The sequence below is a fragment of the Plasmodium relictum genome (genome assembly GCF_900005765.1).
Source record: "Plasmodium relictum strain SGS1 genome assembly, chromosome: 7".
Lineage (NCBI taxonomy): Eukaryota > Apicomplexa > Aconoidasida > Haemosporida > Plasmodiidae > Plasmodium > Plasmodium relictum.
The window spans coordinates 505778-526874 of record NC_041685.1 but is presented as its reverse complement, the minus strand read 5'-3'; the positions used below and the strand labels follow the sequence as shown (position 1 = coordinate 526874).

The 21097-nt window shown below is 19.9% G+C and overlaps 7 protein-coding genes across 7 annotated transcripts; 5 read left to right on the top strand and 2 right to left on the bottom strand.

The window, feature by feature from the left end:
- Positions 1 to 72: 72 nt before the first annotated feature.
- Positions 73 to 4260, top strand: PFK9 (6-phosphofructokinase, putative; the record flags this gene model as incomplete). The annotated part of the gene is made up of 1 exon (XM_028675821.1): positions 73 to 4260. The coding sequence occupies one exon, from the start codon at positions 73 to 75 to the stop codon at positions 4258 to 4260; it is 4188 nt and encodes a 1395-aa protein (XP_028532372.1).
- Positions 4261 to 5605: 1345 nt separating this feature from the next.
- On the top strand, positions 5606 to 7660 carry PRELSG_0712800 (conserved Plasmodium protein, unknown function; the record flags this gene model as incomplete). The annotated part of the gene is made up of 1 exon (XM_028675820.1): positions 5606 to 7660. One exon carries the CDS (start codon positions 5606 to 5608, stop codon positions 7658 to 7660), a length of 2055 nt encoding a protein of 684 aa, XP_028532371.1.
- Positions 7661 to 7934: 274 nt separating this feature from the next.
- On the bottom strand, positions 7935 to 8801 carry PRELSG_0712700 (conserved Plasmodium protein, unknown function; the record flags this gene model as incomplete). Its single annotated transcript, XM_028675819.1, has 1 exon — positions 7935 to 8801. The coding sequence occupies one exon, from the start codon at positions 8799 to 8801 to the stop codon at positions 7935 to 7937; it is 867 nt and encodes a 288-aa protein (XP_028532370.1).
- Positions 8802 to 10287: 1486 nt separating this feature from the next.
- On the top strand, positions 10288 to 11029 carry UBC9 (SUMO-conjugating enzyme UBC9, putative; the record flags this gene model as incomplete). The annotated part of the gene is made up of 4 exons (XM_028675818.1): positions 10288 to 10434; positions 10527 to 10647; positions 10719 to 10801; positions 10901 to 11029. The coding sequence occupies 4 exons, from the start codon at positions 10288 to 10290 to the stop codon at positions 11027 to 11029; spliced, it is 480 nt and encodes a 159-aa protein (XP_028532369.1).
- A 1470-nt stretch (positions 11030 to 12499) lies between these two features.
- NDH2 (type II NADH:ubiquinone oxidoreductase, putative) lies at positions 12500 to 14089 on the top strand (the record flags this gene model as incomplete). Its single annotated transcript, XM_028675817.1, has 1 exon — positions 12500 to 14089. The coding sequence occupies one exon, from the start codon at positions 12500 to 12502 to the stop codon at positions 14087 to 14089; it is 1590 nt and encodes a 529-aa protein (XP_028532368.1).
- An 883-nt stretch (positions 14090 to 14972) lies between these two features.
- Positions 14973 to 17732, bottom strand: PRELSG_0712400 (BSD-domain protein, putative; the record flags this gene model as incomplete). Its single annotated transcript, XM_028675816.1, has 1 exon — positions 14973 to 17732. The coding sequence occupies one exon, from the start codon at positions 17730 to 17732 to the stop codon at positions 14973 to 14975; it is 2760 nt and encodes a 919-aa protein (XP_028532367.1).
- A 1658-nt stretch (positions 17733 to 19390) lies between these two features.
- PRELSG_0712300 (GINS complex subunit Psf3, putative) lies at positions 19391 to 20017 on the top strand (the record flags this gene model as incomplete). The annotated part of the gene is made up of 1 exon (XM_028675815.1): positions 19391 to 20017. One exon carries the CDS (start codon positions 19391 to 19393, stop codon positions 20015 to 20017), a length of 627 nt encoding a protein of 208 aa, XP_028532366.1.
- Between the last annotated feature and the right edge of the window lie 1080 nt (positions 20018 to 21097).

Sequence of the window (21097 nt, the reverse complement as noted above, 5' to 3'; positions counted from 1 at the left end):
ACGAACTATATATATAGAGGGAAAGAGAAAATTTTTTTAATTTAAATAGTTTAGAAAAAAAAGTGAAGCAGTATGAATAACTTTAATGTGGATATTAATGAAAATAAAAAGCCAACTGTGGATTCATTAGTAAAAACTATGTCTGTAATATTGAGAGACAATAAATGCAATTTTAATTTAGAAGAAAATGAAGAACAGAGAGATCATGAACAAAAAGAAAATAATAATCAAGACAGTAAAATGATAAATTGCTTGATGGAGAAGTTAACAACAAAAAAATTTTTAGAAGAAAAGGAAACAAAAAATAGCTTCTATTTAGTAGATAATGAAAATATGAAAATAAAAAAATTAAAAGAACATGGGCACTCTGCATCATTAAATGATGATTTGAGTCCATTACAATATGAACGAATAAAATATATTCCAACATTACCAAAGGCATTATCGTGCGAATATCAAATATTAGAAGAAAATCATGGTGATGATTTTATTAATAAAACTGATTATGAAGAGGTAAAAAAATATTTAAAAAATCTAGATAATTTACCAATGTTAAATGTAAAAGAAACAAATAATAGTGAATTATTTAAAGGAGGTAATATATTAAAAATAGGAATCATATTATCAGGAGGCCCAGCACCAGGTGGTCATAATGTTATAGCAGGAATTTATGACTATATAAGAAGGTATAATGAACAATCTCAAGTCATTGGATTTTTAGGAGGAATAGATGGTTTATATAGTAAAAATTACGCTATAATTACTGACAAAATGATGAATCGTTTTAGAAATTTAGGTGGTTTCAATATGCTTTGGTCAGGTAGGGGGAAAGTAAAAAACAAAGATGATTTAATTGCTATTGAAAATATAGTTTCTAAATTAAAGTTAAATGGTTTAGTAATTATTGGTGGGGATGGTTCTAATAGCAATGCTGCTTTAATAGCGGAATATTTCTGTGAGAGAAAAATCCCTATCTCCGTTATAGGAGTACCAAAAACTATTGATGGTGATTTAAAAAGTGAAGCTATTGAAATTAGTTTTGGGTTTGATACAGCTACAAAAACATATTCTGAGGTTATAGGAAATTTATGCACAGATGTAAAAACGGGTCATAATGTATATCATGTTGTTAGGGTAATGGGAAGATCAGCATCTCACGTAGTTTTAGAATGCGCTCTACAAACAAGACCTAATATAGTTTTAATTGGTGAAGAAGTAGAACAACAAAATTTATCTCTTAAAGATATAGTTAAAAATATTGTTAATATTATTTTAAAAAGAAGATCTTTGAATAAAAATTACGGGGTTATACTAATACCGGAAGGGCTAATAGAATTTGTTCCAGAAATGAAAGTTTTAATTAGCGAATTAAGTGTAATTTCAAAAGAAGGCCCATTTGATCCTTCTAAATTAAAAAAATCCAGAGAAATATGGGATTTTTTACCTAGTATCATTAGAGAACAATTGTTGATGGATAGGGAATCTACTGGTTATATTCAAGTAGGAAAAATTGCCACAGAAAGATTAATAATAGTCCTTGTAGAATCAGAACTAGCCAAAATGAATGATAAAAATATGAATATTCAATTCATGTCTCATTATTTAGGTTACGAGGGTAGATGCGCTATTCCATCGAATTTTGATTGTAATTATTGTTATGCTCTTGGATATAATGCAGCATTATTAATAGACCATAAAAAAACAGGATATATGTCTATAATACAAAATCTATATGATGTATATAGTAATTGGGTACCCGCAGCTATTCCATTTTTAAGAATTATGCATGTTAACAAAGATAACACAGGCAAAGTATTTCCAGCAGTTAAAAGATATTTAGTAGATTTAAATAGCCCTTTATTTAATGTGTTAAAAGAAGTAAGAAGAATGTGGTCTCTTTATGATTTATATAGATCACCAGGGCCTATTCAATTTAATGGTAGTTTAAGTGATTCACGTTGCTATACAGTAAAAGTTCCTACAAAAGATACTTTACTATGTAGAAATTCTGATGATTTGCAATTAATTATAAACTTAGCTAATAAAAATAACAAAGAAAACAACAATAATTCATCAGAAAATGAATTGATAGATGGAGATATAAAATCAAATACTTCATCCAATTTAAAGAAAAAAAAAGATAACCTAAACAACGAAGGAATTTCTAATGATATGAGCGTAAGTGCAACGTATGATAGTCAGTTGAATATATCTATTAATGAAAAGAGAGATTCATTAAATAATGTAGAAAGGGATAGTGAACTTAACATTAGTCCTGATGAAGTAAATAAAGATTTTTATGCATTACAGTGTTCTAATTATAAGTCATTAGGCTGTATGTCGGAATTACAAACTTCAAGGTTATATAATAAATTGGAGTTACCAGAGTTGTGTTCTGATTTAAAAGCAAAAGTAAGAGCAGGAAAGCAGTATATATCTAATGATCCATATACACAAAAGCAAATTTTGTCGAATTATCCTCATATGTCTTATGAAAATAAATTTCAAATTCAAGAAATATTCCATGATAAATATGCAACTCCTATATCCTTTGAAATAAAAATAGGAATAGTATTTTTATCGAGACAAGCTCCAGGTGCAATGAATGTGTTATGCGGTCTGTACAGGCGTTTAAAATTATTAAAGGGTGTATGTATTGCTTTTTATGGTCTATATGGATTATTAAATAATAAATATATAATAATAGATGATGATAATATAGCCAAGCATTTAAATCAAGGTGGTTTAGAATTAACAGGTAATTCTCCTGAACATTCCTTATTTGATAAAGAGAATAGAAATAAGGTATGTGAAACAGTAACTAAATTGCAATTAAATGGTTTGGTTATGCCTGGTTCTAATATTACTATAACAGAGGCAGCATTATTATCTGAATATTTTTTAGAAAAAAAAATCCCAACTTCTGTTGTTGGTATTCCTTTAACTGGTTCTAATAATTTAATTCATGAATTAATTGAAACTTGTGTTGGTTTTGATAGTAGTACTAAAGTTTATGCATCATTAATAGGAAATGTATTAACAGATGCTGTAAGTATGCCTAAATATTGGCATTTTATTCGTTTAATGGGCCGATCTCCATCTCATGAAGTACTAGAATGCGCCTTACAGACCCATCCAAATATGGTTATAATATCAGAGGAATATGGAGCAGCTGATAAAACATTATGGAGAGTTGTTCAGGATATTGCTGATGTAGTTTGCGCAAGAGCAGAAATAGGAAAAAATTATGGTACTATACTAATACCTGATGCATTACTTATGCATTTACCACATATGAAAATATTATTGTCAGAAATTAGTGATATATTAAATGAGGCATCAGAAAAAGGACAATTAGCTGAAGCTAGAAATGAGTTGGTAAATTTATCAAGTACACAAAATGGGGAATCATCTATATGGGTTCATAAGTTAACACCATGGAGTTTAGCATTATTAAAAACATTTCCTCAGTTTATAATTAAAGAATTATTACAAGTAGATTTAAGATCTATGCGTTTTGAGACTCTAGAAACAGAACAATTATTATTACAAATGGTTAAAGAAGAGTTACAACAGAGAAAACAAAAAGGAAAATATTCAGGTAGTTTTATGGGATTAACTCATTTTTTTGGATATCAAGGTCGTTCTTCTTTACCTTCTGAATTTGATTGCAAGCTAGCTTATTCATATGGTCACGCAGCATCTATTGTAATTGAAAGTGGTTTAACTGGATATATTGTTTCTATAAGGGGATTATGTGGTAAGGTAAAAGATTGGAAGCTTTTTGCTATTCCTTTTATTTCTTTAATGAAAATATTACCTAGAGGCCAAGAAAATAAATATCTAAAAAGTGCTTATAAAGGTGACTTACCTGTTATACCTAGTGCCCCAGTTGATTTAAATGGAAAAGCATACAGAAGTTTAAAGATTGCTTTACAAAAATGGCAAATGGAAGATCGTTTTTGTAATCCTGGACCTATACAATTTGAAGGAAATGCATCTAATTATTATAACCGAATTTTATTTGAGGAGCAGTCAGAATATTTTGAGATGTTAAGATATGTTGAATGCTATGCAAATATCTTAAAAGACACTTGTCGTTTTGGAGTTTCAGCTGATTACTTAAAAAATGTTTTTGTACAATTATGTGGTATGCTAGTACTAGCTTATAAACCAAATGATATCTTGTCAAATATGCCCTACATTGGCAGTATTGAGGATTATTATGATTGGGAAAATCAAAGAAAAAGAATGAACTAACTTGTATACATTAAAAAAAAAAAAAAAAGAAAATTGTATCCTCCTAAATATATATTAATATATATGTTCCTTCATATATCTATTCATATAAATGTGTTTATTCATAATTGAGATAATAAAGTTATATTTATACATATTTCTATTTTCATAATTATTTATATGAAAAATTTAGGATAAGAAATGAAAAGTATAAATAAATATGACTATAACATGTATACAATTTATTTTTTTAGCATTTATAGGAACCGTTTTGTTTTTTGAAATATATAAAAGTTTGTATAATGTAAACATAAATTTTTATTTAAAAATAAATTAATAATAAAAGAAAATTCATACACGTGCTTTGATCATTAATATACATATATAAAGAAGACAATGGTTAAATTGAAGAACTATTTGCTTTCTTAGAACAAATATATAATTTAATTTTAATTATTTGGAATTCATTAAATAGTATTGTCAACTTATGAATGAAAGATGGCATTATGATTTTAAATCTTTGTTTATATTGATTTGATTTTATTTTTTTATTTTATGTTCATATTTAAAACACACAAAAAAAAAAAAAAAAAAAAAGGAAAGTATGTAATGATATATAATATAATACATTTTTAATTATGTGATTTTTGTAAGATACTCTTATTTTTAAGAATGAATATATATATAAATATTTTATAATTTAATTCATATATATATGGATTTCATTTTCCTCTTAATTTTTTTCCATTTCAAGTTTGTTTTAATGTTTTTAAAAAAATTTTATATTATATTCAATAACTTTTCAGTGTATATAAATATTAAAATATATATTTAATCTTCTGTATATTTATATTTTTAAATATATTAAAGCATCTCTATGTATTCATATATAAATAAAAATATAAATGGGTATAACATATTATTTTATTTTTTTATAAATCTATATATATATTCTTTAAGAAATTTTTAAGTTTTTGAACTTGATATGTATTTATATACAAAGAAATTTTTAACAGTGAAATTTCAACATATGCTTCTTGCAAGTATTTTAAATTATATAAATAAAAGAAAAAAAAAAATTATATTATTAATTTTTATTTTAGAAAATATTTATTTCTTCAAGAAAATTTAAAACAAAAAATTAGAAAAAAAAAATAAAAAATCATGTTATTTTGTTATAGAAAAAAGGTATTACATGTTCATAGAAAAAAATTAATATATATATATAAAATATAATTTTTTATGAGATAATAACATAAATGTAATAAAAATAAGTTTTATATATATATATATATATATGTAAAATAATATAAACAACACTTTTTTAAATATGAAAGCATAAAAAAGCAAAAGTACATGTTTAATTATGTTAAGACCAAGATATAAAATACTTAAATTAATAGATAAAAAAGTAAATAATATTTTGGTTTTCTCAATAGATAAAAGAGATGTTTCATATGATACATTAGCTGGTATCCCGTGGATGAGTCATAGTAGAATTACCAAAATTTTTGAAAGAGTTTCTGATGAAGGTCCATTTGACAAAATTACATGGGAGAGATTAAGTGAAAGAACAAGTAAAATTTGTAATAGTTTTGATATAAAAGAAATAGGGAGAATATTATATTCTTATTCTAAAGTAAAATATAGGGATGCTAAAATAATTTATAAACTTACAGAAAAAATAAAAAATGAAGAAATACACAAAATTGATCTATTAGGATGTGCCCATATTTGTCACGCATTAAATAACCTAAATTATTTTGATAAGAGATTGTTTGAATTAATATTTTCTAAAGTAATGAAATTAGAGATAAATAATAATTCATTTCCTGTTATAATAACTCTAAATGCTTACACAAAACACTGTAATGATTATTTATTTCGAGAAATGGCTATGCAATTGTTAATTTTTTTTTTAAAAAATTTTGATAAATATAAAAGTTCATGCTCACCCCAAGGTTTAACTATGTTGTTAAATTCATTTTCTCAAGTAATCAAGCCATCACCTGACTTTTTGAAAAATCAAAATGAACAATTAAAAAAAATATGCATAGACGAAAATAAAAAATTAGATAATTCTTTTTTTAGAAAAAAAGGAAATATAATTAATATAATTCATGAAAATAAAAAAAATATTAATGAAAGTAATTTAGAAAAATATATGTGCGATAACTCAGGTGAAGAGGAAAACTATAAAAACGATGTAAATAATCATATCGAAATAGAAAAAAAAAATAAAACTAATGTAAGTATATTTAGTGAAAGAAAGAAAGGTAAAATAGATGAAAATAAATTTGATGATGACATAAATAATCATATATATAATGAAAGTAAAATTATTGAAAATGATACTGAAGAGAGTAATGACAAATTTTTAAAAAAATCAATTGATGAAAATTTTAAAATTATTCCTGAAGATATAGAAAAAAAAAAAAAAAATACAGAGGCTAATAAAGACGACATATTGAAAAGCTTAAATATAGTAAAGGAATATGATGAAGAAATAATTATTAAAAATAATAAAGAATTATTAAATAAATTTTTCTTAATGTTATTATTACAAATTACAAAAAATATTGGGAAAATGAATACACAATCTTTATCATTAATCATTAATTCGTGTTCTAGAATTTCTTTTGAAATTCCTAGTGAATTTTTAAAAATAATTAATGAAGAAGCAAATAAAAAAATTCAATTTGCAACAATTAGGCATTTATCTCTAATAATAGATGGATATATAAAATTAAATATTAAAAACCCTATATTTTTATCAAATATTTTGAAAGAAATTGAAAAAAAAGTACTTTCGTGTGATGAGCAACAATTATGTTTTATACTAAGTAGTATGGTAAAATTAAACAATAAAAATGAAAATTTAATAAAAAATTTAAATGCTAAATTTATTTTAAATATAAGAAAAATGAATATATCAACATTATGTAATATTTTATATTATTACACTAAATTGAAAGTTTTTAATGAAGACATATTTAACTTATATCAAATATATTTAAAAAAATTAATTGATAAAGCTAGTTTGCATCATTTATCCCTATCATCATATGTATTTTCTAAAAATAAAATTAACAATGAAATTGTATCTTTAATATTAAATAAAGCAGTAGAAATATTAAAAAACAAAATTACATATAATGAGAAAACTGTTAAAGATATTTTAATTTTAATTAATAGCTTTAGTGAATTAAATATATATTCGGAAATGTTAGCAAAACACTTATATTTTATTATTCATATAAACGAAATGAAAATTGATGATTCTAATCGAAAATGTAAATTAGAGAAATTTATAAGCAGCATTAATTGGTTAAATGAAGAAACACATAATAAAATTATAAATAAAAATATTTATTTATCACTAAAAACATTATCTATATATAAAGATTATATTCAAAAATAAAAAGAAAAAACGAAAAAACTATAAGAATAATAAATCTTATTATATTACATATATATCAGTAAAATCACATATCAATATATATATATATATATATATATATATATATATATATATATATATAGTTATATATTGTTATATGATATTTTTATTTTAAAATGTTTGAAATATTATTATGTAAAAATAAATCCATATAAAATTTTTTAAGTTAAATAGAAATATTTAAGATAATTCATAAAAATATATTTTTTACCTTTATTTAAATTTTTTTTTTAAATTAAAAAATAATATTATTGTTTATTTCTTCTTCATATTTGTAGTTATTTAGAGGTGGTATAATTAAAAAAAAAAAAAGTTTTTGTATATTCTGATCAGATATATCAGGATATTCATCCTGCTTCCAATATGTTGCATTTTTAATTAAGTTATATGTCTGTATTTTTTTATTAACAAAGTAAAGATCTTCGATTTCCTTTATATTATGTTCATTATTATGTAACATTGCTAAATATGTTTTTGTTTTAAAAAAGGAGTAAGTAACATTATTACCAATAAATAATCTTCCTCTAAAATGAACTAATAATTTTTGAAAGTTTTTTTTTTTTTGTTCAGAAATTTTTAAATAATTTAATTTTTCTATTTCTTTTTTAATTTTAATTTTTTTATTTATATTTAAGAAGTCGTCTTTTTCTTCTAAGTTACGCTTATTTGAGTGAATACGTTTGTTAGTATTTTGAACATTTTCAGAATAAATATCGTAATAATCATAATTATAAGTATACTCTGTAATTATATCTTTATTATCCTCACTTATATATGGTAAAAAGTATATATCTGAATTTATTTTTCCACTTTTTTTTATATGAAATGAGAAAATATTTGTTTCTAAATCAAAATTTATCTTTTCTTCATTTGTATATTTATCAATTATGTTATTATGATTATTTCCTTCTTTATTATATAAATATTCAGTGTTTTCACTTTTAATATTTAATTCTTCCTTTTCATTTTTCTCATTATTTCTAATTAAATGTGAAGTTGCTATTTTTTCAATTATTTCTGGTAACTTATCATCTTTATTTTTTAAAATGTTAAGTAAGAGTTTTTCTTCTTCTTTAGTATCTTCACTGAAAAAAGAATTCATTTTAGTATTAAATTATCTAATTATTTTTATTTTATTTTTTTTTAATTTTTTATTTAAAGATATATTAAAGTTGTAATATATATACATAAACTAAAGATATCCCATTCTTTGTTTATAATGTATAATAATTAAAAGATATATTATTTAAAAGAATTAAAAAATACATATATATATATATATCTATTTATAATTTATTTACTCAATTTTTTTTTTTTTATTCTATAAATGATAAATTTTATATATTGCACATATTACTTTTTATATTGTTATAAAAAATTATTAAAATATATTATATTTGTCTTATTTATTATCTTATATGTAATATAAAAATAGAACATATTAAAAAGAAATATATATATATTTATATATATATAGACAATGAATTTTTCTTCAAATAGATTATGCCATAAAAAATTAATAATTAATTACTCTGCTTATATTTTATTTATTTTTTTTTTCACAAATTATAAAATATATATATATAATTATTTTTAATAAATCAGATTTTAAAATTATTCATCTTACCCAAAAAAAAAAAGAAATTTAATTTAAAAATAAAAAAAAATATATACAATTTGGAATAATATCTTCTTTTTAGTATAGAAAATTTTTCTTTTAAATAACAAAAAATAAAAAAATAATTAAAAAGGATAAAATTTATTATTTATTCTTCTCTAAAACTTTTTTTTTTCTGTATTTTCTGTGCAAATAATTTTTATATCTTTAAATTTATGTGAATTTTGCTGTAACATATATTGTGTAAAATATATATATGTTTTATCTGTTCATTTCGTTTATTCAAATTTTTTCTTTTTTATAGAAGTTTTGAGAAATTATCGTAAAATTTCAAAAGAAATATGAAAAAAAAAAAAAAGAGAAGAAAGAAATGTACAAATTTATAGATATTTAAGAAGGAAAAAAAAAAAAAAATACATATGCAATTTTTATATATAAAATTTTTTATTTTTACGATAAATAGTAGTAATGAATTTTCTTTTTTTTCAAAGTATCACATTTTTTGAATTAATTTTTTTTTTTTTTTTTTATTTTGATTTGAACATTCTAATAAGAATAAATATATAAAACTATGTTTTAATTTCATTATTATTATTATTATTATATATATACATTTTTATAAATAAATTTAAAAGAGAATAAATATTGTAAATTTTACAATTAAAAATTTTTTTTTGTTTTTTTTTTTTATATACTTATAAAGAATCATTTGATATAAAATTTTAAATAATATAAAAAAGATCGTATATTTCTCAAAAGTAAACTGTGCATTTTATAAAAAAAATAAAAAGAAATAAAAAAAAGCAATTAACAAAAAAAATCCAAATTATCAATTATAAAAGAAAAGAATAAAAAGAGAAATAATACATAGAAGCAAAATTTTATTATTTAAAAAAAGAAAATAATTATAATTAGAAAAGAAGAAATATATAACTATAAAGAGGAAAAAACAAAATTTCTATGATAAGAAATGTCTATTGCTAAGAAAAGATTAGCTCAAGAGAGAGCAGAATGGAGAAAAGACCATCCTGCTGGGTTCTCAGCCAAATATAGTCCTATGAGTGATGGTAAAGGTTTAGATATAATGAAATGGATATGTAAAATACCAGGAAAAAAGGTATATACATAAAATAGTTTCGCATTAAGTAATTTTATGTTTAATAACTATTTTCATTATTCCAAACGTATATATATATTTTTTGTATATAGGGAGGTTTATGGGAAGGTGGAGAATACCCTTTAACGATGGAATTTACAGAAGATTACCCAAGCAAACCACCTAAATGTAAATTTACTACTGTGCTTTTTCATCCTAACATATATCCATCAGGTAAAAATGAAATAGTTTTTTTGAATTTGTTATATTTATTATGATACATTTATTATTATTATTATTATTAGGAACAGTATGTTTATCAATATTAAATGAAGATGAAGATTGGAAACCATCAATAACAATTAAACAAATTCTTTTAGGAATTCAAGTAATTGCTTCATCTTTTTATTATATTTTTTTTATAATAAAATATAAATTTATTAAATATCATTTTTTTTTTTTTTTATTATTATTTTTTTTTTTATAGGATTTATTAGATAACCCCAACCCCAATTCACCTGCTCAAGCAGAACCTTTTCTTTTATATCAACAAGACAGAGAATCTTATGAAAAAAAAGTGAAAAAGCAGGCATTAGAATTTAGACCAAAGGATTAATTATAGGATTCAAAGAAAAAATAACATAGTATAACGCAATGAAAAATGATATTTTAAATAACAAATGAATTAAGAAAAATATAACTACATTATAAAAAATATCATAAGAAAAAAATTAATAAAAAATTAAATTATTTGTATTTAAAGAAAGTATATAAAGAATTTCCAAAATATATAAAAAAAATACCTTTATATATTTTTATTCGTATAGTTAACATTATAATATTATAGTAATTATATAACTATATACATATTTACATATTTTCTATTGTATTATTTTTGTAAGTAATATGTATTATCTTTTTTTCATTTTTTAATTGTGATTCATATTTTATTTTTTACTTTTATTTTCATTTCCTTCATTCCCTTTTTTTTTTTTATATGTTTACATGAAAAATATATATATATATATATATATATATATAGATTACATTTTTTATATCTTTTTTCTTTCATCTGTATTATTTTTAAAAAAATATGGCAATATTATGTCTTTTAATTTATGATAACTTATAAAAATTAATATAAATTTTTATATTTACATATTAATCTATTTTGTAAAGAAGATAAATATACATATACATATATGTATATTTCACAAATATACACTTACTAAAAAAAAAGAAAATCTAAAATTAAATAATTTTTAATTTTAATGAATGATTTTTAGTACATTTATGTATTTTTTTCTCTCTTTTTTTTTTCTTTTTATTACTATTTTTAACTTTGTTTTTTAATAAAAATTTAAAAAAAAAATTTTTTAAATGTAAAAAAAATTGTTTGGAGGTGAAACTAAAAAAATTTAATTAAATTATTTTTAAATATTTGTAATAATGCTGTAGTACGCTCGGTTGATATATATAGAAGGATAAAAGAGAAAAAAGAGAAATGTATATATAGTTACAATTTTTATATTTAAAACAAGTTAGTAAAAATTACATAATATTTTGTTTCATTTACATTCATAAAAAGTAAATTTCTTATAAGTTTTTGTATCATCTTAATAGCAGAAGTTATGCACCTTTTATGTGATATATTTTTAAGAAAAAGAGTTTAGATAAAATTTTTTTTTTTTTTTTTTTTTGTTATATAAATTAATCTTTTACTTCTTTATTTCTTATTTATTTTATCTTATTTTATTTTTTTTCTCTTTTTTATACTACTTCTTTTTTATAAATTTAAAAACCTTTTTCCCTATTTTTTATGGGAACATAAACTTTATTTTTTACAGATAATTCTTAAAAATGCTTTATGTATTTTATTTTTTTTATAATTTTTAAAATGTTTTTTCATAGTTAATATATATATGTTTTGTATTCAATTTTCTTTATTATATAAGTTTTAAAAAAATCCTAATATATATATATATGTACTAGGTTTGCTTCAACAATATTTTGTAAATTTTAACATTTGCATAGCATATACTTTATTTTATTTCTTTTTTTCCCTTTTTTTTGTATATCTCAAAAAATGTTAGTAAAAAATGGAAAAAATGGAATTAGTAATTTAATAAGAAAAATAAGAAGTGTTCAAGAAAATAAATGGAATAATGAAATAAAAAAAATTAATAATAAGAATAGAGAAAAGGTAGTCATTTTAGGTTCTGGATGGGGTGGAATACATTTTTTAATAAATATTGATTTTAAAAAATACGATGTAACTTTAGTTTCTCCTAGAAATTATTTTACTTTTACTCCTTTATTACCTTGTTTATGTAGTGGTACACTAAGCGTAAATGTATGCACAGAAAGTATTAGAAACTTTTTAAAAAAAAATGGATCAGTTGGTAATTACTTACAATTAAAGTGTACTGATATTATTTATAAAGATAATTACATAAAATGCAAAGATAATGACAATAATGAAATGAAGATAAATTATGATTATCTAATAATAGCTGTAGGTGCAAAAACTAATTCATTTAATATTAAAGGAGTAGATAAATTTGCTTTTTATGTTAAAGATGTAGATGATGCTTTGAGAATAAGAAGAACATTTTTAGAAAATTTAGAAAAATGCTCATTACCTAATACGTCAAATGAAATGAAGAAAAAACTTCTTCATGTTGTAGTTGTAGGAGGAGGGCCAACTGGAGTAGAAGTAGCAGCAGAATTTGCTGATTTTATTAACAAAGAAGTTAAAAAAAATTATGAAGATATTTTTAATTTTATATCTATTAGTATTATTGAAGGAGGAAATAATTTACTTCCTACTTTCACTAAAAATATTTCTGATTTCACAAAATATAATTTTCGAAATTTAAATGTAAATGTGCTTACTAATTATTATGTAACGGAAGTGAATGAAAATGATTTCTACATTCAGTCAAGTATTGATAAAAATGATAAAAAGAATTTTCCTTACGGAATTCTTATTTGGGCTAGTGGATTAGCACAAACTCCTCTTGTTAATGATTTCTTAAAAAAAATACCTCAACAAATTAATAACAAAATATTAAACGTAGATTCTCAGCTAAGGGTTATTGGAGTTGAACATAATAATATTTATGCAATTGGAGATTGTAAAAAAATTCATCCATTACAATTGCATGATTACACAAGCGAAATTATTGATTCTTTAAATTTCTCAAAGTTAACATCTGATACATTAAAATCAAAGGCAGACGAATTATCGGAGGTATTTCCTCAAGTAAGTAAACTTAAATGGGATTATGAAAAAAATAAAAAAGGAGAAATGAATGAACAAGAATTCCATGAATATTTATGTCAAATAGATAAAAATTACAAGTCTCCAGCACCTACGGCTCAAAATGCTAAACAAGAAGCTTATTATTTATCAAATGTATTTAATAATTTTCTAACAAGAGATAATAAATTAATTGTACCATCTTTTATAGAAAAATGGAAAGGATCTTTAGCTTATATAGGAAATCATCAAGTAGTTGCACATCTCCCCTTTTATGAAATTACAGGAGGAATTTTTTCTTTTACTTTTTGGAGAGCTGTTTATATTCAATTATTAATAACTTGGAAATCAAGATTTTCATTTTTTTTTGATTGCATTAGAACAAAATTTTATGGAAGACCATTTATTAAATAATAATTAAAAAAAAAAAAAATAAAAAATAATAATAATAAAATACAAACTAAAAAATTACGTGTCCAAATAGAAAATTTTAACTTTGATTTTATTATATAAATTTATTTAATATTGTGTGAAAAAAATATATTTTATATATACTCATTTCTTTTTTTTTATATTTAAACAAAATAGTTTAAATTTAATTCTAATTTTTATGAAACTGAAAATTTAAATTTATTAAAATACACAAATATATATATATATATATATATATATATTTATAATATAAAGCAGAAACTGTAGTAAATAATAGAACAAATAAATAAGGCATTAAAAGAAGACATTTGTAAGTAGGAAAAGAAAAAAATAAAATATCTCAATAAAAATGTAAAATAAGAAACTTAAATATAAATTAAAATAAAATATATAATGAAATTTTTTTTTTTTTTATTATATTTCAATTATGTTATTTATCTTTTTCGTCAAAATTATTGTGAGTTTATAAAAATATAAGTATATATATATTGCTTTTAGAGGAGGAAAAAAAAAAAAAAGAATAATACAAACATAACTTAATAATATATTATATATTTCATTTAAAAAATACAAAAGATATATATAAAATATTTTACTTTAAATCAAAAAAATTTACATACATATATACAATATAAAAAAAAAAGGAGAGATAGTTTATAAAATTATATAAAAAAAATATTAAAATTAATTATATATGATAATGACAATAAAAAAAAGGGGGGAAAAAAAATATACGTGTACATATGTATGTAATAAAATAGATATATATGATTATATTCATATGTACTTATTTGATAAGCTTTACAAATTCAATAAAAACAAAATTTGTTTCTTATACTTATCTTCATACCTTTAAGAATGATTTTCATGTATTTAAAAGATCTTTTTCAAATTGCTCCAATTCTTCTACATTAAATTTGCTCGAATTAAAATCAAACTCCAAATCATCCCCAAAATTTATTTCATCTATATTTATATCACTTGATTTTAAAAAATTATCTGAGTCATATTTTCCCTTATTAGCTGATAAATTTATTAAATCATCTACATTAAAATTTACATTTTCTTTTGTTTCTTCAATATTTCTGAAATTAGTGGAGTTATTCAAATTATCAAAATAAAAATCTTCTTTCAAGTAATTTTCTGTCTTTAATGGTTCTATTAATGTGATATCATTATCATTAATAGAAAGTTCTTTTTGTTTTACATTTATTTTTTCATTTATTACATTATTAGATGCATCAAAACTATTATCTGGTAACATAGAATCATTATACTCCTTTAAGAAATATTTGTCATTTGAATGATTTTCATTAGTATTAAGGAGACCTTGATTATTTATTAAAAGGGTATTTACTTTGCTCATATTAGTATTGCTTTTTTTTCTTTCATCATCATTCTTATTAGCCGTAATATTTATATTGTTAATCTTATTGAGAATATTACATGATTGTGTATTACTATTTTCTTTTAATTCAAAATTATTTATATCATTTTTTATAATAATACATTCAGACTCGAAACAGTTTTCGTTATTTTTAAATTCCTTGAATGTTTTATTATCATTCATATTGTTGTGAAATGATTTATTTTCTCTATATACATCTTCCGGCATGTTCTTATTTGTACTTTTATTACTTTTCTCATATTCTTTTTCTGATTTTATTCCTTTCTTTTCATTCAAATCATAACTTTTTATTTCCATATTTACATTATCTTTATTATTAGATGTAACTACATTTTCTATTTCATTTTTTGTAGTATTTTTATAATCATTTTTAATTTCCTTATGTTGATGATTTTCTATTACAATATTTTCATTTGTACAACTAATGAAATTGAGAATATTATTATTTTCTTTATCCTGACTATTTACATTAGGATCATTAGAAGTTTTGCCATTCCATTCATAAGTAGAATAGATATTAGTTTTTACTTCATTTGAGTCGATATCAGAAGATAAAAATCCACATGAATTATTTTGATCGTCATTTTTGTACTCTTTTTTATTAGATTGTTTAATTTCCTCCAATAATTTTAAATTGTATTCTGAAATGCTTAACGATGAATCCATTTTGTTGTTCTTCTCATTCAAACTAATGTTATCACATTTTCCTTTTATAGGAATATTTTCATTTTTCTTCACATTTTCTTCTATATTTTTCTCAGAAATAATAAAATTTTCATATAACATATTGTCATAATTTTTTTTTTCATCAGAAGAAAATGAAGTGTACTCTTTTTTATCATAGTGATCAGTATTATTCAAAAACTTGGAAAAATTATTTGACTTTTCTCTTAAATTTAAATATATATCATTATCCATATAAATATTTAAACCATTTATTTCTGCTTTTTTTACGTAATTTTCTTCATCAACCGATGTAGATACATGCTTACCTGAAATGTGATTATTTTCTCTTAATTCCTTTACATTATTCTTTAAATTATTTTTCAATGTAATATCAGCATTATTATCTCTTTCATTAAAATTAAAACAGTCTTCTTTGATTTTTCTATTTTCTGAATAACTTAATTTATCTAAACTGCTTAAACTGTCTATATTAATGTCATTATTTACTTTGCATATGTTATTTTTTTTTTTCACATTGTTTATGTCATTTTCAATTTTAAAATTTTGCTTATTTATTTCATCTTCAAAATTTAAGGAATTTTCCTTTCTGAAATTGTTTGTATTATTTACTTCATTCATATTATTTAATTTATCTTCTATCTTAAAACTATTTAAATTATTCTTATTTTCTGATATATTTCTTATATGTTCGTACTTCAAATTATTCACTGCATTTTCATTTATTAAATGGTCATTTTTTTGATATTCTGGTTTACTTTTTAAGCTACTTGATGGATATTCAGAATCATAGCTCATTAAAATATTCTTTTTATTTTCATAAATTTCATCGGCAATTTCATTATATATTATATCTATATTAAAAAAATATGATTTCCAAAAATCCATCTCAGACATATATGATGGAACTAAAAAACTTTTAGTAGTTATTAAATTTTCATCTTCTTGCATAATTTTTTCGCTTTGTTCTTTTTTTTTGATCCAATTAAAATTATAATTTTCTAAAATATTAGTATTCAAAATTCTATTCCTGTCTAAATTTAATTTTAATATTTTTTCATAAACTTCATTATTTAAATTATTATCAGGTAAATTTATAGGAAACCCTTCTTCAAATTTCTTTCTGTATATTTTGGAAATCATAATGTCTGCTTTTTTCCATGGTACAATTTTTGACAAATACAATTTTTTTTTATCTGTATCATCATTATTTAAATTATTTAAATTATTTAATTTATCTTTATATATATCACCAACCATTTTTTTTATATTATTAAATCCATTTATAAATTTATTATTATAATATTGTAATTCATAGAAATCCTTATTTAGGTATTTATTATTTATTAAGTTTAATTTCTCATGTATACTACCTTTCAATGCTTTATCCGAATCATTTTCATTTAATTTATAATCTTTGTTCTTTCCATTATCTTTTGATGTATTATTTATATTCAATTCTTGAAAAGTGTTATTTAAATCCTCTGCTTTTTTTTTTATCTGATCACTAACCTCTTTCCATAAGGAATACATGTTTTAAAAAAGAATTTTATCACCTCCTTTGTTTAAAAAAAAAAAAATTTAACAAAAAATGAATATATATATGGATGTATTAAACAAAAAGAATAATTCTTTTTTTACTTTTAAAATTGTTTATGTAGAAAATTATTGTTCTTGATTATTATAAATATTTATTAAATTTATTAATACAGGTTTTTCGCACTGGCATGCTTTAAATGGGGAATTAATTTATTTATATCTTTAATTATATATTTTCAAATATATAAAAATGAAAAACAAAAAAAAAATATAAAAGTTTTGTAAATATTTTATACAAAATTTAGGACTAAAATAATAATCTCTTTTTTATATCTATTTTCATAAACTAAAAATTATTTTCATCAAATTAAAAAAAAAATAGTAAAAGGGAAAAGGAAAAGAAAAAGAAAAAGAAAAAGAAAAAGAAAAAGAAAAAGAAAAAGAAAAAGAAAAAGAAAAAGAAAAAGAAAAAGAAAAAGAAAAAAAAGAAAAAGAAAAAGAAAAAGAAAAAGAAAGAGAAAAAGAAAAAGGAAAAGAAAAAGAAAAATATAAAAAAAAAGAAAATGAAAATGAAAAAAAAAAAGGAAAAGGAGAAAGGGAAAAAGGAAATGGAAATAGAAAAAAAAATAAAATAAAGGAAAAAAAAAAGAAAAAAAGACAAAAAATACTTAATTATAACAAATATTTATTATAGTATTGTTTATTAAATAAAAATATTAATATTTTTTTAATAAAAAATCTTATTAAAAAGTTTTAATTTGTTTAAATGTTAGAAGAAAGATAAAACTTAAGATTTATGCTTTAAAATATATTTATATATATATATAATTTATTCTTGACTTTTTTTTTTTTATTCTAATATACTTCACAAGAAAAAAATAGAACATTGAATTAGCCTAAAATGTATTTTTTATATTAAATTTTTTTTTAATCTTCATAATTAATTTTAATAAAAAAATGCATTTTTACTTTTATTCTTTCAAGGAAAAAAGGATTCTAGAAAATTTGATAAATTTTTTTTTAACATATTGGTGTTATTTTTAAAATTGTAACTTAGATTTTTTATAAGTTTTTCTAATTTTTGTTTTTAAATTTTGTACATACATTAAATAAACTAATACTATGCTTATATTTAACAAGTTAATTTTTTAAGTGCATTAATATATACTAAGGTAAATATATATATTTACTATATAAGTTAAAATGTTTAATGAATTTAAGATTTCTTATATATGCTATAAAAATTTAAATATATTCAATTATTATAAGAATTTTTTTGATATATTAATAAATGCATATTCTTTTGAATAAATTAATAATATATGTAAACTGAATATATATATATATATATATTTTTTTTTTTTATTTGGATCTTTATATTTTTTAGCCCATCAAAGGTTTATATATATATATATTTATATATAAAACCAAATAATTTAATTTTATTTTTAGAAGAATAAAAATAATTTTAAAACATGTTTAACAAAATGAAATGCATATAAAATAAAATTAATTAAAATTTAAAAAATTTAAAATAATTCTTTGTAAATTGTGTTTAACTGGATACCTAGAAGAACGTTTTTTTATGTATTTTTTTACATGAAAAGTGATATATAAATATATATATATATATATATATATATTATATAAAAATGAATGAAGAAATAATTAAAAATATAAAATTAAATAATAATTTTTTAGAATTTGAAGAAATTATAAAAGATATAAATACACCATTTAATTTTATTGATTTAGTAGAAATTCCTTGTATACCCATAGTAGATTTATATGGATTGTCACTATTAAATAATGAAGCATATTTAGAATATAAAAGTGGTTTGAGAGAAGATAAATTGAATGCAGATGATGAAATAAAATTAACTTTATTTTTTGCTGTAAAATTATATAAAAAAAATATTATACGAATTAAATTTCCTTCTTATTATGATATTATTGAAACACTAAAATTTGATCCAGTATCCGTTACAATTGGATTATTTAACCAATTTTATTTTGAAACGGCATATGAATTATGTAACTTGTTGCCAGTTAATGAATGGCCATCATCAAACTTTTACAACATATTGAGAAAAGCAGAAAAAACGAGAATACATTTTCTTATTAATAACAAAACAAAACTTAATTCTTATTTTTTAGAAGGCTTAACAAATAAAGAAAAAAAAATTTACAAATATTTTCTTGAAGGAACATCTAAGGAAAGAGAAATGTTAAATAAAGAAACAACATTATTCTATTTTTATGAAAAAGACAAATGTTAAAAATGACAAAAACTAAATAATTACGATTCAATCCACTCAGTATAAATTATATAAAATAATTTATTTATAATATTCAATTAAGGATTTGTTGATTATTAAACTATTTTTACAAAATTTGAAGAACTATTTATTGGGGAAAAAAAAAAAAAAAAAATTAGCTTTAAATAGTAAGTTTTAACTTTTTTTTTTTTATTTATTTTTTAAATTGTATATTTATTTATTTACTTTTTTTTTTTGCTTTTTTTTTTTATTAATCTTTTTTTTTCTTTTTCCTTTTTTTTGTAAATAATGTTTTATTAAACATTTTTTATATATAATGTAATTATTTCTTTTAAAAATTAATTTTTTTTTTTTTTTTGTTAAGTTTTAAAATGAACAATAATGAACATATTTAAAAAAAAAATTAGAATTGCTGTTACTAGTATGTACAAATTTAACTATTATATCAAAAATTTATGGAGAATTCTATGAATTTTTTTTTTTCTTTTTCCTTTTTTTTTAATTATGTAGACACATTAATCCTCATAAAAAATTGGAAAATATGTTATATAAGTTTTAAGTTTTTTATTTTTTTAAACTTTAGCAATTTATTTATAAAAATATAAATAATAAAAAATCTAATTAATAAAGAATATATTAGTAAAGCAACTGTTTAAATATATTCCTAAATTCTGAGTATAAAAAAAAAAAAATAAAACTAATGAAAATTGTGCATTATCATATTTTTTTAATTATCAAATTAAGTACAATGATTTAATATATAATATCATTATAAATGAATACTTAAAAAAAAAAAAAAAAGAAAGTTATTAAAAAGAAATATATTAATGAAAATTAATTTTAACTATTAAAATTAAAGAAAATAATAATAATTAAAAATAATAATACTAATCCAAAATATTAACATGAAGAAAGATAATTTAATAAAAAGAATGAATCCTATTAAAATAAAATAAAATAAAATAGATAAATAAAGTAAATAAAAATTGTTAATATAAACTGTAGTAAATTAAATCGTTAAAAAGTGTAATTCGTTATACTTTATAACAATGTAATATAAAAAGGGAGATGATAAAAGAA